General features: G+C 45.5%; 1 protein-coding gene across 1 annotated transcript; it reads right to left on the bottom strand.

Annotated features, from left to right (window-relative positions):
* Positions 1 to 18,008: 18,008 nt before the first annotated feature.
* Positions 18,009 to 23,283, bottom strand: PIM3 (Pim-3 proto-oncogene, serine/threonine kinase). The gene is made up of 6 exons (XM_069764963.1): positions 22,648 to 23,283; positions 22,450 to 22,559; positions 20,610 to 20,660; positions 20,166 to 20,529; positions 19,600 to 19,776; positions 18,009 to 19,521 (listed from the first exon to the last, which is right to left on the bottom strand). The coding sequence occupies exons 1-6, from the start codon at positions 22,730 to 22,732 to the stop codon at positions 19,337 to 19,339; spliced, it is 972 nt and encodes a 323-aa protein (XP_069621064.1). The 5' UTR covers positions 22,733 to 23,283; the 3' UTR covers positions 18,009 to 19,336.
* Between the last annotated feature and the right edge of the window lie 637 nt (positions 23,284 to 23,920).

The following is a 23,920-nucleotide window of genomic DNA, read 5'->3' as shown; positions in this document are numbered from 1 at the left end:
ATCCGCAGCAAAATCCGCAAAGTGTGAATATAGCCTTAAGGTAAACATTATATTTCCCCTAAACAGTGGTTAACTGATGTACTAGAATTACCTCTTAGCTACAGGCTTACTTTTCGCTGCTCCGGACAGTATTCCCTTCATCGCCTCTGGTTGCCTTGTATATATTGTACATATTATATTTTATACTTTGGTGTATGTTTATTATTTTGTCTTTTTTTTTTTCTTATTTGTTTTCTTTTACGTATAATGTTATGTCACATAAAGTTACTTATACTGTTTATTTGCTTTCCTAGTAACCCCATGAATAAGACCCGGGAGGGTCGAAACGTCGAGTTTCTATCTACGAATTATCACAGTGGCAATTGTTGACTTGTTTTCGTGAATAAATCTGGCATATACCTTTTTGCATCATACCAGTTTCGAGTGTGCGGTATTTTTTCTTCTACTATTGACTTGACCACACGGTCTGTTTTACCAGCACCTCCATGTTCCATGTCCTTGACCAGAGTGCACACCATTATCCTTGTTCACTCCTTGTGAAGTGTCTCAATGACTGTCTTCTGGACATGTGTCAAATCAGCAGTCTTCCCCATGATTGTGGAGCCTACTGAAAAAGACTAAGGGACCTTTTTAAACGCTTATGAAGCCTTTGCAGGTGTTTTTTTTTGTCTATTATTCTAATTTACTGAGATACTGACTTTTGGGTTTTCATTGGATGTAAGCCATAATCATCAACATTAACCCCTTAGTGACATAGCCAATTTTGTACTTAATGACCAGGCCAATTTTTACAATTCTGAACACTGTCTCTTTATGAGGTTATAACTCTGGAACGCTTTAATGGATCCTGCTGATTCTGAGACTGTTTTTTCATGACATATTGTACTTCGTTTTAGTGGTAAAATTTCTTAGATATGGAAATATGGCAAAAATTTTGAACGTTTTGCAATTTTCAAACTTTGAATTTTTATGCCTTTAAATCAGAGAGATATATCACATAAAAAATCTTAATAAATAACATTTCCCACATGTCTACTTCACATCAGCACAATTTTGGGAACAAAATTTATTTTTGTTAGGAAGTTATAAGGGTTAAAAGTTGACTAGCGATTTCTCATTTTTACAACACCATTTTTTTAGGGACCACATCTGTTATGATCTGGTGGTTTAGGAACAACATGAGACAAGCTCTGAAGGAGGTGGTATCTGTACTGACCGCAGACCCTGAACCTAGCAGCGCAACTAGAAATAGCCGTGGGGGGTACCTGACGCTCCCTAGACCCCTCGGCACAGCCTAAGATCTAACTTCCCCAAAAGATGGAAACAGGAAACCTATCTTGCCTCAGAGAAAATCCCCAAAGGAAAGATAGCCCCCCACAAATATTGACGGTGAGAGGAGGGGAAAATAACATATGCAGAGATGAAATCAGATTTTAGCATAGGAGGCCAGTGTAGTTTGATAGACAGGACAGGAAAGGATACTGTGCGGTCAGTATAAAAACTACAAAACAATCCACACAGAGATTACAAAATCTCCACACCTGACTAAAGGTGTGGAGGGTAAATCTGCTTCCCAGAGCTTCCAGCTAACGGAATAAATCCATAATGACAAGCTGGACAAAAATAGAATGCACAGAACAATAAGTCCACAACAAGTGGACTGAAATGAGGAAAGCCAGAACTTATCTTAGCAGAACTGGTCAGGAAACCAGGAGAATCCAAGCAGAGATGTGAATCCAGCCAGAAAACATTGACAAGTGGCATAGGCTGAAGACTAGAGCCAGGTTAAATAGCAGAGCCAGGAGAGACGATTAGTGAAAGCAGCTGCTATAGCTAAACCCAAGGAGCATCAGTTCCACTCAAAACCACCAGAGGGAGCCCAAGGGCAGAATTCACAAAAGTGCCATTTACAACCACCGGAGGGAGCCCAAGAACGGAATTCATAACAGTACCCCCCCCTTGAGGAGGGGTTACCGAACCCTCACCAGAGCCCCAGGCCGATAAGGACGAGCCAAGTGAAAAGCACGAACCAAATCGGTAGCATGGACATCGGAGGAAACAACCCAAGAATTATCCTCCTGGCCATAACCCTTCCACTTGACAAGATACTGGAGCCTCCGCCTCGAAAAACGAGAATCCAAAATCTTCTCAACCTCATATTCCAACTCTCCCTCAACCAACACCGGGGCAGGAGGGTCAACCGAGGGAACAACGGGCACCACATATCTCCGCAACAAAGATCTATGAAAAACATTATGAATGGCAAGAGGCTGGAAGAGCCAAACGAAAAAGAGACCGGATTAATAATTTCAGAAATTTTATAAGGACCAATAAACCGAGGCTTAAACTTAGGAGAAGAAACCTTCATAGGAACATGACGAGAAGACAGCCAAACCAAATCCCCCACATGAAGCCGGGGACCAACACGTCGAAGGCGGTTAGCAAAAAGTTGAGCCCTTTCCTGAGACAACGTCAAATTGTCCACCACATGAGTCCAAATCTGCTGCAGCCTGTCCACCACAGAATCAATACCAGGACAATCAGAAGGCTCAACCTGCCCAGAAGAAAAACGAGGATGAAAATCAAAATTACAAAAGAAAGGTGAAACCAAAGTAGCCGAACTAGCCCGATTATTAAGGGCAAACTCGGCCAACGGCAAGAAAGACACCCAATCATCCTGATCAGCAGACACAAAGCATTTCAAATAGGTCTCCAAGGTCTGATTAGTTCGCTCAGTTTAGCCATTAGTCTGAGGATGAAACGCCGAAGAAAAAGACAAATCAATGCCCATCCTAGCACAAAAGGCTCGCCAAAATCTAGAGGCAAACTGAGAACCTCTGTCAGACACAATATTCTCCGGAATGCCATGTAAACGAACCACATGCTGAAAAAACAATGGAACCAGATCTGAGGAGGAAGGCAACTTAGGCAAAGGTACCAAATGGACAATTTTAGAGAACCGGTCACAAACAACCCAGATAACAGACATCTTCTGGGAAACGGGAAGATCCGAAATAAAATCCATGGAAATATGCGTCCAGGGCCTCTCAGGGACCGGCAAAGGCAAAAGCAACCCACTAGCGCGGGAACAGCAAGGCTTGGCCCGGGCGCAAGTCCCACAGGACTGCACAAAAGCACGCACATCGCGAGACAAGGAAGGCCACCAAAAGGACCTAGCAACCAAATCTCTGGTACCAAAAATCCCAGGATGACCAGCCAACACTGAACAATGAACCTCAGAAATTACCTTACTTGTCCATCTATCAGGAACAAACAGCTTCCCCACTGGACAGCGGTCAGGCCTATCAGCCTGAAATTCCTCAAGCACCCGGCGCAAATCAGGGGAGATAGCAGAAAGAATCACCCCTCCTTAAGAATGCCAACCGGCTGAAGGACTCCAGGAGAATCATGTGAAAAACTCCTAGAGAGGGCATCAGCCTTAACATTCTTAGATCCCGGAAGATACGAGACCACAAAATCAAAACGGGAGAAAAACAGGGACCATCGAGCCTGTCTAGGATTCAGCCACTTGGCCGACTCGAGGTAAATCAGATTCTTATGATCGGTCAGGACCACAACACGGTGTTTAGCTCCCTCAAGCCAATGTCGCCACTCCTCAAACGCCCACTTCATAGCCAACAACTCCCGATTGCCGACATCATAATTGCGTTCCGCAGGCGAAAACTTTCTGGAAAAAAAAAAGCACACGGTTTCATCAAAGAACCATCAGACTCCCACTGAGACAAGACGGCCCCTGCCCCAATCTCAGAAGCGTCGACCTCAACCTGAAAGGGAAGAGAAACATCCGGTTGACGCAACACAGGGGCAGAAGTAAATCGGCGTTTAAGCTCCTGAAAGGCCTCAACAGCCTCAGAGGACCAATTCGTCACATCAGCGCCTTTCTTCGTCAAATCAGTAAGGGGCTTAACCACACTGGAAATGTTGGCAATGAAATGGCGATAGAAATTAGCAAAGCCCAAAAATTTTTGAAGTCCCTTCACAGATGTGGGTTGGATCCAGTCATGAATAGCTTGGACCTTAACATGATCCATTTCTATAGACGAGGGAGAAAAGACAAAACCCAAAAAAGAGACCTTCTGAACTCCGAATAGGCACTTAGACCCCTTCACAAATAAAGCATTATCACGAAGGATCTGGAACACCATCCTGACCTGCTTCACATGAGACTCCCAATCATTGGAAAAAATCAAAATATCATCCAAATATACGACCATGAATGCATGAAAGACTGGAACACAGATGGAGCATTAGAGAGCCCAAATGGCATCACAAGGTATTCAAAATGGCCTTCGGGCGTATTAAATGCAGTTTTCCATTTGTCACCCTGTTTAATACGAACAAGATTATATGCCCTTCGGAGGTCAATCATAGTAAACCAACTAGCCCCCTTATTCTGAGCAAGCAAATCAGTAAGCAAAGGCAAGGGGTATTGGAATTTGACCGTGATCTTATTAAGAAGACGATAATCAATACAGGGTCTCAAGGAGCCATCCTTCTTAGCAACAAAAAAGAAACCCGCTCCCAATAGTGACGAAGAGGGCCGAATATTCCCTTTCTTCAAAGATTCCTTAACATAGCTCCGCATGGCGGCATGCTCTGGCACAGACAGATTGAAAAGTCGGCCCTTAGGGAACTTACAACCAGGAATCAAGTTAATAGCACAATCACAGTCCCTATGTGGAGGAAGGGAACTGGACTTGGGCTCATCAAATACATCCTGGAAATCCGACAAAAACTCAGTGACCTCAGAAGAGGGGGAAGAGGAAATTGACATCAAAGGAACGTCACTATGTACCCCTTGACAACCCCAACTAGTCACAGACACAGTTTTCCAATCCAGCACCGGATTATGTTCCTGTAACCATGGAAATCCCAGCACAACAACATCATGCAGGTTATGCAACACCAGAAAACGGCAATCTTCCTGATGTGCAGGAGCCATGTACATAGTCATCTGTGTCCAGTACTGAGGTTTATCCTTGGCCAAGGGTGTAGCATCAATGCCCCTCAAAGGAATAGGGCTCTGCAAAGGCTGCAAGGAAAAACCACAGCGCCTGGCGAATTCTAAGTCCATTAAGTTCAGGGCAGCGCCTGAATCCACAAATGCCATGTGTTATGATCTGGTAATTCAGTACCACAATGGACATAGAAGTCAGAGCACATACAGTGACCTGACAATAACCCAAAAACATAGAACGAGCTCTGAGACGTGGGAACTCTGCTGACCGCAATCCCTAATCCTCTCCAACCACACTAGAGGCAGCCGTGGATTGCGCCTAACGCTCCCTATGCAACTCGGCACAGCCTGAGAAACTAGCTAGCCTGAAGATAGAAAATAAGCCTACCTTGCCTCAGAGAAATACCCCAAAGGAAAAGGCAGCCCCCACATATAATGACTGTGAGTTAAGATGAAAAGACAAACGTAGAGATGAAATAGATTTAGCAAAGTGAGGCCCGACTTTCTGAACAGAGCGAGGACAGGAAAGGTAACTTTGCGGTCAACACAAAACCCTACAAACAACCACGCAAAGGGGGCAAAAAGACCCTCCGTACCGAACTAACGGCACGGAGGTACACCCTCTGCGTCCCAGAGCTTCCAGCAAGCAACAAAAAAACAAATAAGCAAGCTGGACAGGAAAAAACAGCAAACAAAAAGCAAAAGCAGAACTTAGCTATGCAGAGCAGCAGGCCACAGGAACGATCCAGGAGGAAACAGGTCCAATACTAGAACATTGACTGGAGGCCAGGATCAAAGCACTAGGTGGAGTTAAATAGAGCAGCACCTAACGACTTCACCACATCACCTGAGGAAGGAAACCCAGAAGCCGCAGTACCACTCTCCTCCACCAACGGAAGCTCACAGAGAGAATCAGCCGAAGTACCACTTGTGACCACAGGAGGGAGCTCTGCCACAGAATTCACAACAGCCATGACAGAAAAGGACGACAATGAGCAAATCAGGGTCACAGATAAGAGAAATTTAGGCTGTATAGTACTAATGGTAACAGACCTAGCGACTCTCTTAGTACGCTTAGGGCAATCAGAGATAACATGAGCCGAATCACCACAGTAAAAACACAGCCTATTCTGACGTCTGAATTCCTGCCGTTCTATTCTAGTCAAAATCCTATCACATTGCATAGGTTCAGGACTATGCTCAGAGGATACTGCCATATGGTGCACAGCTTTGCGCTCGCGCAGATGCCGATCAATCTGAATGGCTAGAGACATAGATTCGTTCAAACCGGCAGGCGTAGGAAAGCCCACCATAACATCTTTAAGGGTTTCAGAAAGACCTTTTCTGAAAATAGCAGCCAGAGCCTCTTCATTCCATTTAGTGAGCACAGACCATTTTCTAAATTTCTGGCAGTATAACTCTGCCGCTTCCTGACCTTGACACAGGGCCAACAGTGTTTTCTCAGCATGTTCTACAGAGTTAGGTTCGTCATATAATAATCCGAGCGCTTGAAAAAATGCGTCTACATTCAATAATGCCGGATCCCCTGTTTCAAGAGAAAAAGCCCAGTCTTGCGGATCACCACGCAGCAAGGATATGATGATTTTCACCTGCTGAATGGGATCAACTGAAGAACGGGGTTTCAAAGCAAAAAACAATTTGCAGTTATTTTTAAAGTTCAAAAACTTGGATCTGTCCCCAAAGAACAAATCCGGAGTAGGAATTCTGGGCTCTATAGCCGGAGTCTGGACAACATAGTCCTGTATACTCTGTACTCTTGCAGCCAGTTGATCCACACGAGAAAACAAACCCTGAACATCCATGCCGGAGCATATATCCTGCACCACCCAGATAGCCGTGGGGGGTACCTGACGCTCCCTAGACCCCTCGGCACAGCCTAAGATCTAACTTCCCCTAAAGATGGAAACAGGAAACCTATCTTGCCTCAGAGAAAATCCCCAAAGGAAAGATAGCCCCCCACAAATATTGACGGTGAGAGGAGGGGAAAATAACATACGCATTGATGAAATCAGATTTTAGCATAGGAGGCCAGTCTAGCTTGATAGATAGGACAGGAAAGGATACTGTGCGGTCAGTATAAAAACTACAAAACAATCCACACAGAGTTTACAAAATCTCCACACCTGACTAAAGGTGTGGAGGGTAAATCTGCTTCCCAGAGCTTCCAGCTAACAGAAAAAATCCATAATGACAAGCTGGACAAAAATAGAATGCACAGAACAATAAGTCCACAACAAGTGGACTGAAATGAGCAAAGCCAGAACTTATCTTAGCAGAACTGGTCAGGAAACCAGGAGAATCCAAGCAGAGATGTGAATCCAGCCAGAAAACATTGACAAGTGGCATAGGCTGAAGACTAGAGCCAGGTTAAATAGAAGAGCCAGGAGAGATGATTTAGTGAAAGCAGCTGCTAAAGCTAAACCCAAGGAGCAGCAGTTCCACTCAAAACCACCAGAGGGAGCCCAAGGGCAGAATTCACAAAAGTGCCATTTACAACCACCGGAGGGAGCCCAAGAACGGAATTCACAACACACATCACATCTGAAGTCACTACTTTAAGGGGTGTACATGACAGAAAATACCCAAAAGTGACACATTCTAAAAACTGCACACCTCAATGTGCGCAAAACCTCATTCAAGAAGTTAATTAACCCTTTACGTGCTTCACAGGACCTGAAGCAATGTGGAAGGAAAAAATGAACATTTAACTTTTTTTCACAAACATTTTATTTCAGAACCAGTTTTTTTTTTATTTTCACAAGTGTAAAAAATGCAAAATGAACCACAACATTTGTTGTCCAGTTTCTACTGAATACGCCGATACCCCATATGTGGGGGTAAACCACTGTTTGGGTGCACGGCAGAGCTCAGAAGGGAAGGAGCACCGATTGACCTTTTCAATGTAGAATTGGCTGGAATTGAGATCAGAAGCCATGTCGCATTTGGTGAGCCCCTGATGTGCCTAAACAGTGGAAACCCCCCACAAGTGACAACATTTTGGAAACTAGACCAGCCAAGGAACTTATCTTATGGAGTGAACACTTTGAATCCCCAAGTGCTTCACAGAAGTTTATAACATAGAGCCGTGAAAATAAAAAAATCATATTTTTTCCATAAAAATGATCTTTTCGCCCCCAAATTTTCATTTTCCCAAGGATAACATGAGAAATTAGACCCCCAAAGTTGTTGGGCAATTTGTACTTAATACGCTGATAACCCATATGTGAGGGTAAACCACTGTTTGGGCACATGGCAGGGCTCGGAAGGGAAGGAGCACCATTTGACTTTTTCAATGCAGAATTGGCTGGAAATGAGATCGTAAGCCATGTCGCATTTGGAGAGCCCCTGATGTGCCTAAACAGTGGATACCCCCACAAGTGACCCCATTTTGGAAACTAGACCACCCAATGAACATCTAAATTTGTGGTGAGCACTTTGAACCCCCAATTGTTTCACTAAAGTTTATAATGTAGAGCCGTGAAAATAAAAAAAATCATTTTTTTTCCACAAAAATTATCATTTAGTCCGCAATTTTTTATTTTCCCAAGGGTATTCAAAGAAATTAGACTCCAAAAGTTGTTGTCCAATTTGTCTTGAGTACGCTGATACCCCATATGAGGAAGAAAACTACTGTTTGGGCACATGTCAGGGCTCGGAAGGGAAGAAGTGACGTTTTTGAGTGCAGCCTTTGATGGAATGGTCTGTGGGCGTCACATTGCGTTTGCAGAGCCCTTAATGTACCTAAACAGTAGAAACGCCCCACAATTGACCCCATTTTGGAAATTAGACCCCACCAAGGATCTTATTTAGAAGTGTTGTGAGAACTTTGAACCCCCAAGTGTTTCAGTAAAGTTTATAATGCAGAGCCGTGGAACTAAAAAATATTTATTTTCCATAAAAATTATTTTTTAGCTCCCATTTTTTTATTTTCACAAGGGTTTACAGGAGAAATTGGATGCCAAGAGTTGTACAATTTGTCCTGAGTACACTGGTACCGCATATGTGGGAGAAAACTACTGTTTAGGCACACGTTGGGGCTCGGAAGGGAAGTAGTGATGTTTTGGAATGCAGACTTTGATGGAATGGTCTGCGGGCGTCATGTTGCATTTGCAGAGCCCCTGATGTGCCTAAACAGTAGAAACCCCCCACAAGTCACCCCATATTGGAAACTAGACACCTTAGAAAACTTATCTGGATGTGTTGAGAGAACTTTGAACCCCAAGTCTTTCACTAAAGTTCATCACAGAGAGCTGAAGTGATTTTTTTTGCCAATTTTTTATTTTCACAAGGGTCAAAGGAGAAATTGGACCACAAATGTTGCTGACCAATTTGTCCTGAGTACGCCGATACTCAATATGATGGGGTAAACCCATGTTTGGGTGCACAGCAGAGCTTGGAAGGGAAAGAGCACCGTGTGACTTTTTCAACGTAGAATTGGATGGAATTTAGTTCTTACGCCATGTTGCGTTTGGTGAGCCCGATGTGCCTAAACAGTGGAAAGCCCCCAATTCTAACTCCAACACTAACCCCAACACACCCCCTAACCCTATTCCCAACCCTAACCACACCCCTAACCCCATCACACCCCTAACCACAACCCTAACCCCAACACACCCCTAACCAAAACCACAAACCTAACCCTGACACACCCCTAACCCTAATCCAAACTCTAACCCTATTCCCAACTCTAACCCCTAACCTAACCCTAAGTTTAGCCTCAAACAAACCTAACCCTAACTTTAGCGCCAACTCTAACTGGGGGGGGGGGGGGGGATCGGGGACCCTATTTCTCTCTCCTCTGATGTGCGATCACATCAGAGGAGAAATTAAATGGCAAATCAGACTTTTTTATGCGGTCACCCTTATACAGTTAATAACGGCAATCGCAATCCCGGGGTCGGTAAAAACCGACCCGAATCATGTTCTCTGGGGTCCCGGCTACCCCTGGCAGCCGAGACCCTGGAGAAATTCTGACTCTGGGGGGCACCATACACTTTTTCCACAGTTAATTAATGGCGCTGTGGTTTAAGTACCCTTAACTACTGCCGTTAAAAGGCGTATCGGCGGTCATTAAGGGGTTAACAGAAATAAAGACTTGAAATAGATCACTCTGCTTGTAATGATTATATATGAGATTCACTTTTTGTATTGAAGAACTGAAATAAATTAACTTTTTGGTGATATTCTAATTTAGTGAGAAGCACCTGTATATTGTGCCGGAGAGGCAACTGGGAACATTTAATTTCTATATTTTATGTATTACTGGTGTATAACACGTATTCTGATTGAAGGTGCAACTTTCCTGCAGCATTTCTGCACCTATTAGCTAAATGATGTGACTTGCGTTTTTTTTCATTGCGTTCTTAGTGCATCTTTACTTGTTTTTATTGCGTTTTTCAAACTGTAGCTTTTGTCTCTGTTTTGGTATTGCATGTTTTAAATAAAGTTACTTTGTTTTTGATACTTCCTGGTATTTGGATTTGACAAAACGTTATTGATACAGTCATGGGTGGTTTACATGTGCTTTTAGTGCGTTTCCAAATATGTGTGTGTTTTTGACCCGCAAATATTCCACGTCTAATGTAATTCTCTAGGGAAAATCTGCAAAAAAAAATCAATTGAGCTTCTTATAAAAGCTTCAAGCTTTCAAAAGATGCTAAGCATTTAAAAAAATTGACATGTACGTTCTTCAAGCATTTTTCACTGGGAGGATGCTCAATACTGTACAATACAAGTCAGTGGGAAGATTAAAAAAAAAAAAACCACAAGACGCTTTTTGTGTGCGTTTTTAAGCCCCTCCACCACAAAGAATGCTAACATTTTTTTATTTCTTTATAGAGAACAAAAAGCGACTAAAAAAAAAACTGGAAAAAATGCCAGAAAAATTTGCAAAAAAAATAATGGTGGAAAAAAAGTCAGAAAAAAATGAAGAAAAGACCAAAAAAAGTTAGTAAAAGCCTAAGATCTCCAAAATTCCAGAGAAAGAGATTGTTTCCTGAAGCATCTTCTGCTTGAAAAATTGATGTTTTTGATCGGTCGAAGATACCCTAAACTGCTGAAAAAGCCTAAAAGGGTCTACACAGATTAGATAAATATAGGCTGCTACTGTACTGATGGTGTTTTTACTGCATGTTTTTTTTCTTTAACAAGTCCTTATTTCATTTAAATAGCAGATAGTACATTCTTTAAAAAAAAAAGTCAAGCCATCAGTAAGATTAACCCATAGATAAAGCAGAACATAAACATACAGTTATATAAACGTCTACAGACACACCAGTAGAGGGCGCTAGCTCCCCATACAAGAATGATTTACATAACAGGTGCTGACTGTTCACCTGGTTAATAACGCTTCAGCCGCTCTAGCTTGGCTTTCAAAGGTTCCTCTTAAATGAAAAGTGAAGAAAATAAATCATGTTCTAATTGTTTTTTTTAATATGCATAATTATACAGAAAATAAATATGGTATACATTTCTGGTTTAGAAGCTATAGGATCTTAACATGAACAAAACTTAAGCGGCAGCGCAGCATATTATGGATGCAAGTCCGCTCTTCTACTAAAGGGGTATTCCAGCCTTACTTCAGCAAGCATTGCAGTTTGGGGAACCCTAACTCTGTAATACGCACATGGTTAGGATTCTGTCCCACTTTCCAGTTCCAGCAGTGATCAAGTGTGGCTATGAGTATAGTTTTAAGGTTGAAAGAAGACAACACAAGTCTATAGAGTTCAACCTCTAACTGAACATATTGATCTAGACCAGTGTTCCCCTAACTCCGGTCCTCAAGAGCCACCAACCGGTCACGTTTTCAGGATTTCCTTAGTATTGCACAAGTGATGGACTTATTGCCTGTGCAGGTGATGCAATTATCACCTGTGCAATACTAAGGAAATCCTGAAAACATGACCTGTTGGTGGCTCTTGGGGACCAGAGTTGGGGAACACTGATCTAGAGGAAGGTAAAAACCCCTAGAGACAGAAGCTAATTGCCCCATTTTAGGGAAAAATTCCTTCCCAATTCCACATACGACAATCAGACGAGTTCCCTGGATCAACATCCCATCACAGATACTAGTACCCACAACCTGTAATATTATACTTCTCAAGAAAGGCGTCCAGGCCCTCCTTGAAGTGAACTGGGCATTAAAACACGTGCCAGAGAGATCCATGATCTCACTGCTCTTACAGTAAAGACTGGCTGCATGTGATAAAGGACATATTTAATTTGCTCTTGTGATCGATGCAGGCCTAGGTGTAAAAAGATAATACGAAAGATTTATGTTTTGTCCCTTCATATATTTGTACATTGTAATAAAATTGCCCCAGAGCCTTTGCTTTTGCAAAGTGAATAACCCCAAGTTTGATAACTAGTGATGAGCGAGTTTACACGTTGCTCGGGTGACCTCCGAGTATTTAGGACTGTTCGGAGATTTAGTTTTCATTGCGGCAGCTGCATGATTTACAGCTACTAGCCAGGCTGAGTACATGTGGGGGTTGGCTGGTTGCTAGGGAATCCCCACATGTGTTCAGGCTGTCTAGTAGCTGTAAATCATTCAGCTGCCACAAACAATCTCCGAGCAGTCAGAAATACTCAGAGGTCACTCGAGCCACGAGTACACTCGCTCATCACTATTAATAACCTCTCTTCCTGCAGTTCACCCAATCCATTAAAGGGGTGGTCTGGCAACTTAAATGTAATTTCTATCTTTTGACCCTAGCCACTTTTGTAATTTGCTTTATTATACAATACCTTACTATTTTCTTATCTACCCAATCTCCAAATGTGTTTTTTTTACTGCACTTCCTGTGATATTTAGCTTGTGTGGAGTCTGAAGCGTGACCTTACAGGAGGCTGGGGCTGCACTCACTACCTGCATCACTCCTCTTGGAACAGGATGTCACAGAGGGCAGCTCTACAGTTACACCGCTTACTCGGTGGGAGAAGTGAATGCAGCGCAGGTACTCTGCTCCTATCTCTGCCATAGCTTCTGTGAAGGAAGATGTAGTCAGAGGGCGAAGATAGAAGCAGGGAGATACAACGGTGCTGCTCCACAGCTGCTAGCACTGCCCTCTAATGAGTCAAGAGGCGCCACTGCTGTCCCTCACTGCTTCTATTACCGCCCCCTGCTGATGACTCATGTGAGGGCAATGTTAGCAGCTGTGAGCGAGGCTGGTGTCTCTCCCTGCTTCTATCTCCGCCCCTGGCATCTTCTTTCTCAGAAGCTGGCACTCCACTCACTTCTCCCACAGATCCATCATCCAGGACGTCTTCAGAGAGGGTAGCGATGCCCCTGAAGATGTCGTGCTCCAGGAGGGGTGATGGACGATGCTGGGCGTAAGTGTAGCCCGAGCCTCCAGTGACATCATGTTTGAGACTCCTTTCAAAGTGTCACAGGTAGTACAGTAAAAAAAAAAAAAAACACATTGAAAGATTAGGTAGGGAAAAGTGTAGGTTATTGTGCGATAAAGCATCTTGTGAAATTGGTTGGGGTGTAAGGATAGTTATTAGTGATGAGCTTGTGTACTCGTTGCTCGGATTTTCCTGAGCATGCTCAGGTGACCTCCGAGTATTTATGACTGCTCGGAGATTTAGTTTTCATTCCGGCAGCTGAACGATTTACAGCTACTAGCCTGCTTGATTACATGTGGGGATTCCCTAGCAACCAGGCAACCCCCACATGTACTCAGCCTGGCTAATAGCTGTAAATCATTCAGCTGCCACAATGAAAACTAAATCTCCGAGCAATCCTAAATACTCGGAGGTCACCCGAGCAACGAGTACACTCGCTCATCACTAATAGTTATATTTTAGGTGCTGGACACCTTTTTAAGAACCTTGGTTGCTCTTAGCACTCGCTGCAGTTCAGCTATGTCCTTATACTTTGGAGGACAAATGTATGCACAGTATTCGAAGTGTGGCTGCACTAGTGACTTATGTAGACGAAAAGTATGAGATTTGCGTACTAGCCAACTAGATCCGTAGCCAAAATGATTGTATTACGTCCATTGTATTAATGGAGGGAGCAAGCCTTGTCAGCAGTGGCTGATGGACTGCACGTTTACCTGCTCAGACATAAAATCCCGTCGATATCAGGCCGAGGCAGAACTCATTGACTACAGTGGACTCATCAATATCAGTCTGTGTTGCTTTGGCCTAATACAAGAATGCACCTATCCCCATACTCTGCTGACTGATCCACTTTCCAGATTGGGAAGGGTATGCTACCTCACCATTCAGCTGGCTCTAGCGCCCACATTTTTCTGCATGATTTAGTTCACCATGTAAACCAGTTAGCTGTGTGTCATTGGCATAGAAGGCCTTAATGATGGTGCCCTGCTTCTATTTATAACACCCCAAAACAACATAGCTTATGTGCTGACTAATAGCAAGGAATTACTGAAACCATAACGTCCACACACCTTAATGGCTGCCTCAGCGCTGAATAAGCAGTCTTACCTCATTCCCAGAACCACGGTGTAAACGGTTATGAACAGAAATGCCTTCGTCATATACAATCTTCATCAGGTGCCATATGTCAACCATCAGCCATTACTGGAAACAGTGATACTCATGGCTGGAAATGTGTGCATATATGTGGTCTAATTTACTATTTTGGAAGGTGTAGGAGATATCCTTTTGCATCCTGGCATCGCAACGCCTGGTAAGTGCAAGGGAAGCTGGGCGCAGAAGAGAACCAGGCTTGACACAAGACTTGGGTGGTGCAAACTAAAATCGCAAATCTTTAGTTACCATATCTGAAGGATACTGCAGGCATTCACCAGACCACACAACCACTTCAAAAAGGTTGCAAGTCTGGTAAACAATGAAAGATGTGGGACTCAACGCGCCACAAGCAATTGAAACAGTTGATCTTTAGAATTATGGATCCAGACCAACACAGATTTAGGAACCAATTCATAAAGACTGGCAGGAGAACCGCCAGTCATCATGATGGGTGTACTGCAAGGAAATGCACCAAATTCAGGCACACCTGCCATTTAAATTGAACCTGTCACCCCCAAAATCGAAGGTGAGCTAAGCCCACCGGCATCAGGGGCTTATCTACAGCATTCTGTAATGTTGTAGATAAGCCGCCGATGTATCCTGAAAGATGAGAAAAAGAGGTTAGATTATACTCACCCAGGGGTGGTCCGGTCCAGGGCCTCCTGTCTTCTTACGATGTCGTCCTCCTCTTGTCTTGCGGCTCTGGCGCAGGCGTACTTTGTCTGGGCCTGACTTTTCCTGGCGCCTGCGCACTGCAGTACTTTGCTCTGCCCTCAAAGTTTGCTGTGCCGGAGATAAGAGGAAGTCATCTGATGAAGATAGGAGGCGCCGAACCAGACCGTCTGCCCAGGTGAGTATAATCTAACCTCTTTTTCTCATCTATCAGGATACATCGCAGGCTTATCTACAGCATTACAGAATGCTGTAGATAAGTCTCTGATGCCGGTGGGATTAGCTCACCTTTGATTTTGGGGGCGACAGGTTCCCTATACATCAGAATTGTGCAACCAACTAGAAATGTTACCCAATTCAGCAACTTGGGAAACATTTCTGGCATAGTAAACAGTCACTTTCCATTAGCGGAGATGTATGAAGTTGGCTTGAAAACATCAAAAGTCAATTTATACATTTCCCAAATCACTAGTCAAAATGCTCACACCAGAACACTGGTGTAGAACACTTCTGAAATGGCCCCAGTAGATGTAGAGAATAAAAGACATTTCAAATAGCTGATCGGCAGTAATGCCAAGAGCTGGACACCACCAATTTAAGATGAATGGCCAATTATAAAAGTAGGCCATCAAATGTTAAAGTTCTGAGAATGCCTTTAAAGCTTTTTACAATTGGAATTAAAAAAAAACAAAAAAAAAAAAACCTGGTATGGTGTACTTACAGAAAATAATCAAAAAAAGAACATTTGTAGGAATGAATTAGGGAGGGGGTAAGATCTATCTCTCCATATGTTATTGCAATTGTCAGCACATTGCCTACATGAGGCCATATGCTGCTAATACCATACTATATACCGGGCAGCACGGTGGCTCAGTGGATAGCACAGCAACCTTGCAGCGCTGGAGTCCTGGGATCAAATTCCACTAAGGACAACATCTGCAAGGAGTTTGTATGTTCTCCCGTGTTTGCGTTGGTTTCCTCCCACATTCCAAAAGACATACTGATAGGGGACAGTGATGATGATGTCAAAAGCGCTGTGGAATAAGTGGTGCTATATAAGCGAGGAAAAAAAAAAAAAAAAATTATATATACATACACAAAATGATTGTGAATTTAATCTTCTTTTCTCCATCTTGTGTAAAATGAGAAGAGAAACTAGCAGCAAATTATTAGTGTGCACTTGATCAATGGACCAATATCGGCATTTCTAAGGGTAAGTTCACACAGGGCGTTTTTGCTTTTTTTTTTGCTGCAGCAAAACTTGATCTTCTTGGCAGAAAAGAAGCTGCAGCAAGAACACAGGTTTAGGTGCGGTTTTGGTGTGTTTTTTGTTGTGGATTTGGTGCGTTTTATTTTTTCTCTTTGTCCATATTGTCCTTGACTTTTCAGCAGAAAAAAACAAACAAAAAACAAAACAAAAAAAACACAGCAAGTGATACCTGCGTTCTCAACACCCATTCAAGTCTATGGGTGAAAAACGCTGAAAGAAGTGACATGCTCCGTGTCCAAAAAAACGCAGCAAAGCACAAAATACTGATGACACAAACAATGTGTGTGCATGAGATTTCTGAAATCTCAGACTTTGCTGGTACTGTAAAAAGCAGCTGAAAATTAGCATAAAAAATGCCCTGTGTGAACTTACCCTAAAACAAGTTATTAGTTATGGATGAGCTGCTGAATTGTTTAATGTGACATGCCCGGTTTCAGAACTATAAAGCCACTGACACTGCAGCAGTGGTGCGGTTTTTGCCAAGGTTGCAGTACCGCCACAGAGATTCTTGAAAACACTGTAGAAAACTGAATGACAAGGTGGGGAAAAAAAAGCAATTAGATTGTGAATGTTGCCTAAAATTGCTGCAAGATCTATTTAGTGTATGGCCACAGGTATAAACTTTCTGCTGAAGATGAGTCGCTACTAATCAGTGATAAAACCATGCAGATTTGCAATGAGTTTGCCCGCTCTGTACAGTAAGCAGCATACAAAAGCTAGCACTGCAAATCAGTTTCTGCTGCAGATTTTCTCAGCAGTGTGAATGAGATCTGGCAATAGCTCCGCTTTGGGCCATTTTAATCCTGGGGTTTTCTCCATGAGCACATTGACAGATCTACAGTGGATGTGTGACCGTACCCGAAAAAGGTTTTATAAATGCTACAAGATTGAGATGTAGGAAGGTCTCACAAAATCTAAATTTACTTCCGGAAAAGGTGTTGCTTGCTTAAGCTAGCGAGTTGGATGAGATTTGCTTACAGTCAGTGCAATCCTTTCCAACACCAAGGCCAGTCCATAACTCGTCCAAGCTAAGCAAGTGGAATTGCCATTGAGAAACCATAGAAGAAAGCCACTAGTGGAAAATTCATGTAGATGTAAGTATTTTGCAGCAACAAACTGCACGCCAATTTTTTTTTGTTTTTTATTGCAGGGGTGGTGCTACTAAATTTAAAGTTCCCTGCTCTAATCCTATGCTTACCCACCAGCTTCATAGGTGACACACCGGTCGGTCTCCAGCAGTTTGTGACCTGCTGGATCGCACCAAGGTCACACTTCAATACAAGATTATGAGAGCCTTGTCCTGTCACCAACAGATCTGCATTGAGAGATTGTGAGTTACTTTGGATTTCCAGTCAGAAGTTGTGGTCACAAGATGGCACTGCGGGACAGGAGTAGATCCGGAAATAGTTGAAGACCACCAAGGCATGAGTATATGAGTATATTTGGTGCAGGATCTTGGGTTAGTAGCACTACCCCGGGCTGAAATAAAACAAAATGCTGGGGTGGTGCTTTAAGCAATCATAGAACATGGTGTAAATATGCAAAAGACCAAATATTGAAAACAGATTATGTACAAAAAGTTTAATTGAAATACTTGTATAAAAAAATATGATCTCCATACATTTCACACTGTTAAAGAAAAAAAAAATACAAATCATAAACAAGCTGCATAAAATGCAGCCAGATCACAACACAGCTAATAAAATAAGTTAAGGTCATGACTCTGCCACTTATCCTCCCAGAGCCACTGCATGGAGACTGTATAATAATGCCAATAATTTAAAATCCTGTCAAAAAGAATAATTTTACACTTCTGGTAACCCATACCAGGCAAAGAAGGCATAAGAACCAACTCAAAAGTCAGTCATTCTATTTTTCATAAATTAGACTTTATACAACAATTATCCATCTAAAAAACAGACTTGCTAAGGTTATGGAAAGGAGGAAGGAAGGGGAATGGAAAAGACTGGGAAGGACATGATTGGAATGCAGAAGAGTCACTAGTTAGCTTCCTTAATAGGATCCCATGAGGAAAGGTAGGAAAGGAAAAGGGGGCTGGGAACAATGTAAAGCACAGTGTTTGATAAATTCTAGACTAATAAATTAATCAAATAAATAGTGAGAAACTGTCTAAATACCGCAATAAATAACTATACAAGAAATTAATTAAATACAGATATGGAAAAGTAAAAGTCCTTGAATATTGCATTGATTGTGCATATAACATGCCCATACACACTTAAGACTTGTGGGGTGACAAGGATTGGGAATATTGAGGATAAAATGGTCCTGTGTTGCCCAGTGGTAGAGATGGGGAAAAAAAAAAAAAAAGGGAACTTAAATGAAGTGGAAAATAAAAAACTGCATTCCTGCTCAACATGACCGTACACCTTACATGAAGAACATTGTCATAGAAATGGTCACAATCTGCACTCATCACAAGAGTCACTTGAGAAAGTCCACTGAGCGTGTGTCCCAAATGGCCCATGGGTGCCAAGCTAGGCCCACGATGCCGACCTATGGAGGTACACAGCTCTAGGTAAACCAAAAATAAAAGAGTCCCACTGAAGCAGCTTTCAAAAAGGCACTCAAAAAGCAAATAAAAATATAGTCCAAGCTCTATGAGAGCAAAACAGTATACTATGTAGTCAATAGGTCACTGCTTCTCTTGTGTCGGGAAGTCCGTGTTAGTGTAAGCATTGGCCCACAACTCTCAGATCCTCAAGTCAAAATTACATTTCATTCCAGGGAGATAACTGCAATATGTAAAAACAAAAACTGACCAAAATCCTGCATAACGGGATATCTATAGGATCGGGAACCATGGAGCCTCCAGGGCAGTTGGCAGCAGCACCCCCGTCTGTTTGGTGCCCCCCACTATTGCCAGCTTCTGGCTACAGACTCTCGTTGCTTGAGCTTGTGCTGGATGCATCTGTGTCAATTGTCCTTAGTCTTAAGTCACAGTCCTCAGACTTCGCTAGGTCACATTTACACATCCACGGGTGGTCGAATATTTGTTCCAGAGTCGGTCGGTCAGAAGGCCTCAAAGAAAGGCACCACTTGATAAGTTGTTGGCACTCTGCAAGCAAGAAGAACAATATTACAACCTAGAACCACAGGCGGCCCTCCCGCCACACCGGCCCTCCTCTGTACATACCGGGGGAAATTCTTCTCCTGAAGTATAATCGCACACGTAAGATTTCCTCATCCTGCTCGAAGGGGATGTCCCCGCACACCATGTCATAGAGCAGGACACCCAGAGACCACACTGTCGCCGATCTGCCATGATAGCGGTGGTATCTGACCCATTCTGGGGGGCTGTATACCCTTGTACCTAAAAAGAAGAACAAGAGGTTTAGTGCCATGGAACAATGCTAGAGAGGCAGTGACCTGCCTGTGCCCCGACCCCCCTCCCCCACTGCCATGAGCAGCCCTGGGCATCAGCTGTTTACTATGCTGCTTTCAAACACCACGTGCCGTCTGCAGCAGCCCTCCAAAAATAGACACAAAGGGAGGAGGAGGGGGCGCGCAGGTCTTCTCCCGGCAGACCCCCTCCCCCATCAGCAGCTCCCTCTCCTCTCTACCGTTCCTAGGATACCAAATACAACGCGGCCCTCACGTGACTCAGGGCTCGGGTTTCACAACAAACAGATGTGAGGAGCAGGCGGCAGCTCCCGGCCGGCCAGCCCGCCCTGCAATGCAGATACCCGGGTACACACGTACCGTCAAAGTCCGTGTACACCGTGTCCCTCAGCAGCGCCCCGGAGCCGAAGTCGATGAGCTTCAGCTCCCCGCTCCGCAGGTCCACCAGCAGGTTCTCGTCCTTGAGGTCCCGGTGCACCACCCCGCAGCTGTAGCAGTGGCGCACGGCCTCCAGCACCTGGCGGAAGAAGCCCCGGGCGGTGTCCTCGTCCAGAGCCCCCTTCTCCGTGATGAAATCGAACAAGTCCTTCACCGGCTCCGGCCTCTCCATAACGATGAGGAAGCCGTCCGCCCTCTCGTACCAGTCCAGCAGCTTGATGACGCCCCGGAAGCCGGAGCCCACCTTCTTCAGCAGCACGATCTCCAGGGGAACCATCACTCCGCTCTGTAGTGGGGGAGGGGAACACGGCTCTAGTCACTGTGCACACCGGCAAATACCGGCATATCCCGGCACCGGACACTTACCAGGGTGCCCCAGTCTGTCACCCGCTCCTTAGAGACGTGCTTCACTGCGACCTGACGGGAGACAAGAGACGATCAGGATCCACCAGAAATGGGAGATCGGGATCCACCACACACAAGCAGTCACATCACACGTACAATCCACCACACGTAGGAAATCGGGATCCACCACACACACGAGCAGTCCCATAACGCACAGGTGTGGATCCACCACACACACGAGCAGTCCCATCACACGTAGGAAATCGGGATCCACCACACACACGAGCAGTCCCATCACACGTAGGAAATCGGGATCCACCACACACTAGCAGTCCCATAACGCACAGGTGTGGATCCACCACACACACACACGAGCAGTCCCACCACGCGCAGATCGTGATCCACCACACACGAACAGTCCCATCACACGTAGGAGATCGTGATCCACCACACACTAGTAGTCCCATCACACGTAGGAGATCGTGATCCACCACACACGAACAGTCCCATCACACGTAGGAGGAGATCAGGTCCATCACACGTAGGAGATCGGGATCCACCACACACTAGTAGTCCCATCACACGTAGGAGATCGTGATCCACCACACACGAACAGTCCCATCACACGTAGGAGGAGATCAGGTCCATCACACGTAGGAGATCGGGATCCACCACACACGGGCAGTCCCATCACACGTAGGAGATCGGGATCCACCACACACGGGCAGTCCCATCACACGTAGGAGATCGGGATCCACCACACACGGGCAGTCCCATCACACGTAGGAGATCGGGATCCACCACACACGGGCAGTCCCATCACACGTAGGAGATCGGGGTCCACCACACACGGGCAGTCCCATCACACGTAGGAGATCGGGATCCACCACACACGGGCAGTCCCATCACACGTAGGAGATCGGGATCCACCACACACGGGCAGTCCCATCACACGTAGGAGATCGGGATCCACCACACACGGGCAGTCCCATCACACGTAGGAGATCGGGATCCACCACACACGGGCAGTCCCATCACACGTAGGAGATCGGGATCCACCACACACGGGCAGTCCCATCACACGTAGGAGATCGGGATCCACCACACACGGGCAGTCCCATCACACGTAGGAGATCGGGATCCACCACACACGGGCAGTCCCATCACACGTAGGAGATCGGGATCCACCACACACGGGCAGTCCCATCACACGTAGGAGATCGGGATCCACCACACACCAGCAGTCCCATCACACGTAGGAGATCGGGATCCACCACACACCAGCAGTCCCATCACACGTAGGAGATCGGGATCCACCACACACCAGCAGTCCCATCACACGTAGGAGATCGGGATCCACCACACACGGGCAGTCCCATCACACGTAGGAGATCGGGATCCACCACACACGGGCAGTCCCATCACACGTAGGAGATCGGGATCCACCACACACGGGCAGTCCCATCACACGTAGGAGATCGGGATCCACCACACACCAGCAGTCCCATCACACGTAGGAGATCGGGATCCACCACACACCAGCAGTCCCATCACACGTAGGAGATCGGGATCCACCACACACCAGCAGTCCCATCACACGTAGGAGATCGGGATCCACCACACACGGGCAGTCCCATCACACGTAGGAGATCGGGATCCACCACACACGGGCAGTCCCATCACACGTAGGAGATCGGGATCCACCACACACGGGCAGTCCCATCACACGTAGGAGATCGGGATCCACCACACACGGGCAGTCCCATCACACGTAGGAGATCGGGATCCACCACACACCAGCAGTCCCATGACGCCCAGGTCGGGATCCACCACACACACGAGCAGTGAGCCGGTGACTCACCGGTAAGCCGTCCGCAATCCTGCTGCCCGAGTACACGGTGCCGAAGCCGCCGCTGCCCAGGACGGAGCCCACCTGGTACACCTTCTCGAACGGCTCCTTCTCCGCTTTCACTAGGGAGACACAAAGCTTCCATTAGCCCCGGGCTCCGAGTTAGCACCGAGCCTCCCGGTACCGGGCGCCCCAGAACACCAGCCCTACCTGGCTGCAGGATCTTCCCCGGCAGGTGGTCCATGCTGCTGGGGGTGCAGATGTGAGCCAGGGAGCCGAATTTAGACAGAAGCATCTTCGTGTATCCTGCAGTGCCGGCAGCCGGTGTCCTCTCGTCACGTCCGCGTCAGTTCTCCCCACCACACATAAACAAACCGGCTGGTGCCTCACACCGAAAAAACCATGGAGTCCGGACCACAGACCGTAGCGATAGTGTTCAAGAAATAGAAAATGGCGGTAAATCCACTCCGTATGTTTCTATGCAGCCGGCAGTGTAAATCCCATAGAGCAGACGTGTGATTCTCCTCAGCCGCCGCCCTCCCGGTTCTGAGCTCAATTACTGACAGACCTGCCTCTTAACTCCTAGTATTTTGGTGCTGTGCGATGCTCAGAGTATATCCCTCCGCGCTTGGCTTGTGGGAAACACCTATGTGTCCAATGGCGCCTTGATTCTTCCCAAATTCATCACCACAAAATGTATCGCCTCATAGTGTTTTCCCCTCACCTCAAAACTGTCAAATTAGGGAGTCCGGCTGTGCGCTGTAGTGGTTTCCAGCACGCACTATTTACTAGTAGTAGCTAGACGCGCGGAAGGTTACATGTCTGAAAATGCAGCCACAGTCTCTTACATTAGCAAGTAGGCACGTTTATTTACATATTTATGTAGTGGCGGCTTCACCAATGGCTTCCCTGCATTCAGGTTTCAATGTCCTAGCCCCACCAATGGGCGCAGGGCTGTTTTGCATATGCATGAGGTGAATCGGGGGCGTTGGGCGGGAATGCCTAGGCGCGCTTTTCTCCGGTCCTGCCGGTACTAGCTCTGGGAAAGGTCAGAGAAGCGGAGACACTGCGTCTGAGGGGAGGAGACGAGCTCTATGCCAATTACACAGTGCACCAAAACCACCACGCTGCCTGCGCCCTGACAGTGGGGGAACTGCAGCACAAGCCGCCATGTTTCATCAGCGTGGTATGCAGCGGAGCTAGGCGGCAGCCGCACATTCTGACGCGGCCACATCGCCTGGAGACTCCGTGCGGGAATACATGGCAGCCATGATGCTCCTGTACTTACCAGAGACTGGCTGCGAAACACACTGCAGCGTGGGGGAGCTGAAAATGGTGCATTAGAGCAGAGCAGCCACTGCACGGTCCCACAGGCTGTGTTCTATCATATTATTATATCATAATATGGGATCAGCCCATATTATGGATCACATCATAGCAGCCCATGTTATATCCTATCAGCGCATATTATATTATAACATAC

This window comes from Ranitomeya imitator, chromosome 4, assembly GCF_032444005.1.
Source record: "Ranitomeya imitator isolate aRanImi1 chromosome 4, aRanImi1.pri, whole genome shotgun sequence".
NCBI lineage: Eukaryota > Metazoa > Chordata > Amphibia > Anura > Dendrobatidae > Ranitomeya > Ranitomeya imitator.
The sequence above is the reverse complement of the archived record's forward strand: the minus strand, read 5'-3'. Positions and strand labels throughout refer to the sequence as shown.